Source organism: Solanum stenotomum, chromosome 1 (genome assembly GCF_019186545.1).
Source record: "Solanum stenotomum isolate F172 chromosome 1, ASM1918654v1, whole genome shotgun sequence".
In the NCBI taxonomy this organism is placed as follows: domain Eukaryota; kingdom Viridiplantae; phylum Streptophyta; class Magnoliopsida; order Solanales; family Solanaceae; genus Solanum; species Solanum stenotomum.
Genome location: NC_064282.1, coordinates 95,615,066 through 95,621,707, shown reverse-complemented (window position 1 = coordinate 95,621,707; position 6,642 = coordinate 95,615,066). Strand labels below are relative to the sequence as shown.

Sequence of the window (6,642 nt, the reverse complement as noted above, 5' to 3'; positions counted from 1 at the left end):
AAAAAATAATTTATGTATAAAAAAGATTAAAATATACCTTGAACTTTGCTAGAAGAATCATATATACCCCTAAATAATTTTTAAGAAAATTAAAAGTCAAAAATATAAATTTAAAACTAACTTTTTCACTTCCGTTAAATAAAGGGTATATGTGAGCTCATTTTCTAACTGTAAGGGTATATGTGAGCCGTTTGTATAACGGTAAGGGTATATATGAGCCACTTTCATAACGAGGGGCATATCAGCTCCAAATGACAAAGTTGAGGGGTATATCAGGCCCTTTTCCCAAAATATTATAACACCCTATAACATGGGCAAATCCTAAATAACATTAGACTTTTACCATTTCTATATCAACTATAGATTTTAATAGTCCTTTTCATTGTGAATCCTTTCCTTTAAGTCAAGGTCTACACACCAAGAAATCAATCAAAAATTTGAAGGATTTTCTTTGCTTAATTTGTGCTATATATACCTCATCTAAATTATTGAATAGAGGAACAAAGAAAGATTTTTGATTTCTTATCTACCAACTTAATTAGTTTTGAACATTTTAGTGCAGAAATGGGTTACGTAAAACTTGTTTTTTTAATGCTATTTTCCTTGCTCTGTCAACTAGCTTTCTGCTCATCCTTATCTCATTTGTGCCCCAAAGATCAAGCTCTTGCTCTTCTACAATTCAAGCACATGTTTACTATAGATCCTAATTCGTCATTCCTATCATATTGGAACAAGAACATAGATTGCTGCTCCTGGGTTGGAGTTAATTGTGACGAGATGACGGGACAAGTGACGGAGCTTAACCTCGGTGACAGCCAACTTCAAGGCAAGTTTCATGACTCCAACAGTAGCCTCTTTCAACTCTCCAGTCTAAAAAGGCTTGATTTGTCTAATAATAATTTCTCTGGGTCGCTCATTCCACCTAAATTTGGTGAACTTTCTAGTTTGACGCATCTTGATTTGTCGAATTCAGGATTTTCAGGTCTAATCCCAGTAGAAATCTCTCATCTTTCTAAATTACAAGTTCTTAGCATCCAGAGTAGTCTATTAAGTTTCAGACCTAACAATTTTGAACTTCTCCTTAAGAACTTAACCCAATTAAGAGAGGTTGAATTTTACGATGTGAACATCTCTTCCACCATTCCTCTTAATTTCTCTTCTTATTTAACTACTTTGTTCCTTCAGAACACACAGTTATACGGGGTACTGCCTGAAAGAGTTTTCCACCTTTCCAACTTAAAATCTCTTGATTTATTAGACAATCCCCAGCTCACTGTTAGGTTTCCCACAACCAAATGGAATAGCAGTGCATCACTCATGGAGTTAGATCTCTATAATGTGAATGCTACTGGTAGGATACCTGAATCATTTGGTCATCTAACTTCACTGCGTACATTGACAATAGCTTCTTGTAATCTCTCAGGCTCTATTCCTAAACCTCTATGGAATCTCACAAACATATACCATTTGGACCTTGGTTATAACCATCTTGAAGGATCAATTTCCAATTTCTTTAGATTTGGAAAGCTTACGGAGTTATATCTTGGAAATAACAACTTTGATGGCCAACTTGAGTTCTTGTCCTTTAATGGATGGGGGCAACTTGAACAACTAGATTTTTCATTCAATTCCCTAACAGGTCCAATTCCTTCTAATTTAAGTGGTTTGCAAAACCTTCAAGTTTTCTTCTTGTCATCAAACCACTTGAATGGGACTATACCTTCCTCGGTATTCTCCCTCCCTTCACTAACTAATTTAGGCTTGAGTGATAATCATTTAAGTGGAAAAATTCAGGAGTTCGAGTCCGGAACATTGTCTGAAGTTGATTTAAAACAAAATCAGTTGCAAGGTCCTATTCCAAAGTCACTCCTAGACCAGATGTCCCTACAACATCTTCTCCTTTCGTACAATAATCTAAGTGGAAAGATTGCTTCAACCATCTGCAATGTGAACATGCTACAAGTGCTAGATTTAGGCAGCAATAATTTGGAGGGAGCAATCCCACAATGTTTGGGTGAGATAAGTGGACTTGTGATTTTGGATTTAAGCAACAATAGTCTTAGCGGGACAATTAATACAAATTTTAGCATTGGAAACCAACTCAAGGTCATTAAATTGCATGGGAATAAGCTAGAGGGGAAAATCCCACGATCTTTGATCAATTGCACGTATTTGGAAGTTCTTGATTTAGGTAACAATGAGTTGAATGATACATTTCCAAAATGGTTAGGAACTCTATCAAATTTAAAGATTTTAAGCTTGAGATCAACTATGTTGCATGGTCCCCTCAAAGTTTCAAAGAACCAAAACTTGTTTGACCGACTTCAAATTATAGATGCCTCATCCAATGGATTTAGTGGGAGCTTACCAGCAAGTCTTTTTGAGAATTTCCAAGCCATGAGGATAATTGATCAGAACGTGACAACTCCAGGGTATTTAGGAGATATAGAACTAATTTATGAGTCTCATCTGAGAACCCCAGTGTATGTAGGAGATCTTTTTTCTGTTTATAAGTATGTGAGTGAACTTACAACAAAGGGACGAGATCTTGAATCCGTTCGAGTTTTTCCAAAAAACATATTTATTGATCTTTCTAACAACAGATTCGAAGTTCAGATACCAAGCATTATTGGAGATCTCATTGGACTTCGTACTTTGAACTTATCTCATAATGTCTTGGAAGGTCATCTACCAGTGTCATTGCAAAATTTGTCTGTACTTGAATCATTGGATCTCTCATCCAACAAAATTGGAGGAGGAATTCCACAACAACTTGCATCCCTCACATTTCTTGCAGTCTTAAATCTTTCTCACAATCATCTTGTTGGATGCATCCCCAAAGGAAAACAATTTGATACGTTTGGGAATAGTTCATACCAAGGGAATGATGGGTTACGTGGATTGCCACTCTCAAAAGATTGTGGCGGTGTGCAAGGGGTACCACAAGCAACAACTCCATTTGGGCTAGAAGAAGAAGAAGAAGAAGAAGAAGGAGATTCAGCAATTATAAGTTGGAAGGCAGTTCTCATGGGTTACGGTTGTGGACTTGTTATCGGACTGTCCATAATATACTTAATGTTGTCAACTCAATATCCAGCATGGTTTTCGAGGATGGATGTAAAATTGGAACACATAATTATTACAAGAATGAAAAAGCACAAGAAAAGATATTAGTTTGTTACCTCCAGGTATTCAATTTGATCTTTAATTATCAATGAATTTTCTCACCTCCTTCATCCTTAAATTCTTTCTTTTTTGAAAATTGCAGGATTCAAGACTAATATGTTGTTGGTGATGCAAATAAAAGCTTTTACTTTACTAGTTTGTGATGTATTTGAAGTGTGCATTTCCCTATGTATAAAAGCATTAGTTTTCGTATATCAATATTTTGTTACATATTCAGCGTAATTATTAGTTAGGTATTGGATGCGACTGCAAAGTTCAATTAATGGATTTATGAAGTTATCTTACCTTTTTCTTAATTACATCAATTAAGTAATTTCATTAACAAGCTAAACTCAATACATATAAACATTTGAGCATTTAATCTTAAGGCGATCGACAGACTTGTAATTTCATATGTTTAAATCCAAGCTGCTATTTAAGTTTATGAATCCGCCCAACAAACTGCTTCTTGTCAAAATACGTAGAAAGTGCAATACTCTGTTTTCAAGTTTAAAGTGGGAGGAATTTTAAGTTCATATGTCAAGTGGAATTGTGCATTATAGGATTCATTTTTTTGTTTTTACAAGTGGTGGGGACTTATCTCGACATAGCTTATATAGACTGACATCACTTGCACAAAGTATGTGCAAATAACTCTTAACATGGTGTGATATTGTCCATTTTGGAAAAAACATTCCCCCTACATGTCTCTCATCATTAAGATTATCACTACTCTTAACTATTTTCTTCGTATCAACTTCCTATGCGGGACTTTATTTGTACACCCAATAAACATAACATCGAAGCATTCTGTCGTGACTCATACCTTATTTTATGCACCAACCAACACTTTTATCCTAACCTATCACTATTGTTTTGGAATTTTGACTTAAAATGTTTTTTTCTCATGGTCTATACACCAATTATTACTCTTAAATTGACTAATTAAACATTTTTGAATTTTAAACTTGAGATGTTTTTGACAAAGTCTATACACCAATTAATACTCTTATAGGCTCTTTCTTCTTCTTCTTTTCTATAAGAATTTAAATTGATAAATAACTATTTCTTACTTGACTATTGTTAGATTAAATGATCTTCACACACATTGGGATGGTTACAGATTTTTCTGTCAAAGTTTATACACCAATTATCACTCTTATAGACTTTTCTTTCTCCTCAAAAAAAAAAAGAGGTTGCCCGGTGCACAAAGCATCTCGCATTAGCAAAGTCTAAAAAAGTTTAAAATACGTGACCTAGACGTCACACTAAGAATACACTTAAGTGTTGTTCCAAAGCTCCCTGAACTTTTCTTTCTCTAAGATTTTAATTGATTTAATAACTATTTCTTACTATTAGACATAATATTCTCAAGGTGAATTTTTCTGCATTATGTCTGATAGTACTAATTTGACAAATGAGATTAATAATGCATAATAATGTGGGTCTGAACTACTTGTAGAGACGTGGGATTATGACGTTTCAAGACTGATAATGTATCAAACAAAATTGTATTATTACAACTATAGTTGTATTCATAATAGTCTAAAAAAGACTATTCAATGGAATTTCACTAGAAAACGTGATACGTAATTGACAACTCAAAAGTTGACTGAAAGTGACTAAATGAGCTTCTTGGAATTGATTAGCTGTAGTAGAATTTTGTTTGCTTAATTTGTGGTTCACTATATACACTATATACCTCATCAAAATTACATTCAATCCATTGGACGTAATGAATCGGTCCCACCAAAATTTGAACTGATTATCAAATGAATTTCTTTTTTTTTTTTACCTTTTAAGTCGATGCCTATACACCAATTAACACTCTTATTCTAACTAAACAAACATTTTTTTTGAATGTTAGGCTTAAATGTTTTTGTCAAGGCCCATACATCACTTTATCCTCTGTAACTCTCTGAGTACAGATTCTGTAAGTAGTTTAATTACAATTCCTGAATGTTTGCTGTTATAGTTCAACTTTCTGGCGATCCAAGGATAAGAAAAATAAATTGCATACTAAATTTGTCAGTGAACCAACTGGGCGTTTCGTTTTAAATTACAAAAATTAGTATCATTTTAGAATTCAGATACCTGAACGTGACGTAGAGAATGTTGATTCAGTTCTTAGTAACGCTCTTGAGCCAGGAAATAAATATTGTGGGAAAATAATCAGTGACTCACAGCGATTGTGACGATGAAGTACTTACTAACTAAGCATTAGAAGATGACGAAAACTTTAAAAGATATAGAGGTGTCTCTGTTGACTTTGCCAGCATCAAAGACAATCGTGGTGTCATTTGATTGGTTCCTCTGCTTTATAGAGTAGTGTGAGTGTTTAGCAGTTAAACTTAAACTTGTGCCTTATGTTGTAGATGGACAATCATTTGAACAAAGTTGGCTACTTTTACGCACAACGAGAATAGGCATTTTCGTGATCCATTTTAAAAATTTACTGATTTGCATGAAGCGTGATTCCCTCACAGTTAGAAATATTGTCATGGATACAGCTGAAATGTGCGCAACCATTTCAAAAGAATCACGATGGACAAAGCAGAGTTGCAATCCATAGAGATATGAGATCTTTTATGTTTTACAAGTAAATGTTATCACCTGTGTGGCTGTCCAAGTCGAAATTTCTGGTGTTCACAAAGTCATTTTATTGATACAAAAACATCGTTAGTGATTTGGAACTTTTGATATTTTTCTGCAATCATTTGGATTCTTGTGGACTCGTGCACTGACTTGAGAATATAAAGTTGACAATTCAAAATTTGACTGAAAGTGACTAGGTGAGCTCCTCAGAATTGATTGCTCCAAAGTAACAATAGTAAACTTTTCTTTGCTTAAGTTATGGTTCACAATATACCTCATCAAAATTACATCTGTTGACGGTTCATCGTATTTGCATGTCTGGACTTAAATAGTTCCATCAAAATTTGAAGAGATTTTCGAATAAATTTATTATTTACCTTTAAGTCAAGGTCTTTGCACCAATTAACACTCTTATCCTAACTAAACAAGCATTTTGAATTTTCAACTTAACTGTTTATATATCACCATCTACTCTTATCGATTGTTCTTTTTTTTTCTCTAAATATTTAAATTGATTAAAGGAAAAAATGTTTGATATACCCCTCAACTATTTTATTTAGATCTTATATACCACTCGTTATAAAAGTGGCTCAGATATACTCATACTGTTAAACAACTAACTCATCTATACTTTTTTCCTCTAACGGAAGTGAAAAATTAATTTTTTAATTTTTTTGTAAAAAAAAAAACATATTCATGACTTGGTATATTTGATCCTTCTCACACATTTTTTTAAACTTTCTTTTTATTCAACGACTAATTTGAATTATTATTTTATTGGTAATATTTATTTTCGAACTAATTTTCTTGTAAAATTTATCAGAGATATCCCCAAAAAAATTATAGATACAAAAAATAAATTACAATATAGCCACAAAAAAA

General features: G+C 33.2%; 2 protein-coding genes across 2 annotated transcripts in view; both read left to right on the top strand.

The window, feature by feature from the left end:
- Window positions 1-3,436, top strand: part of LOC125853235 (receptor-like protein Cf-9) — a 333,480-nt gene extending 330,044 nt beyond the window's left edge. Inside the window, exon 3 of the mRNA XM_049532905.1 lies at window positions 3,269-3,436. The gene's annotated coding sequence lies outside the window, so the exon portion shown is untranslated. The remainder of the gene's footprint in view (window positions 1-3,268) is intronic.
- LOC125853230 (receptor-like protein Cf-9) lies at window positions 429-3,177 on the top strand. The gene has a single exon (XM_049532902.1). It carries the CDS (start codon window positions 565-567, stop codon window positions 3,172-3,174), a length of 2,610 nt encoding a protein of 869 aa, XP_049388859.1. The 5' UTR covers window positions 429-564; the 3' UTR covers window positions 3,175-3,177.
- Window positions 3,437-6,642: the final 3,206 nt, after the last annotated feature.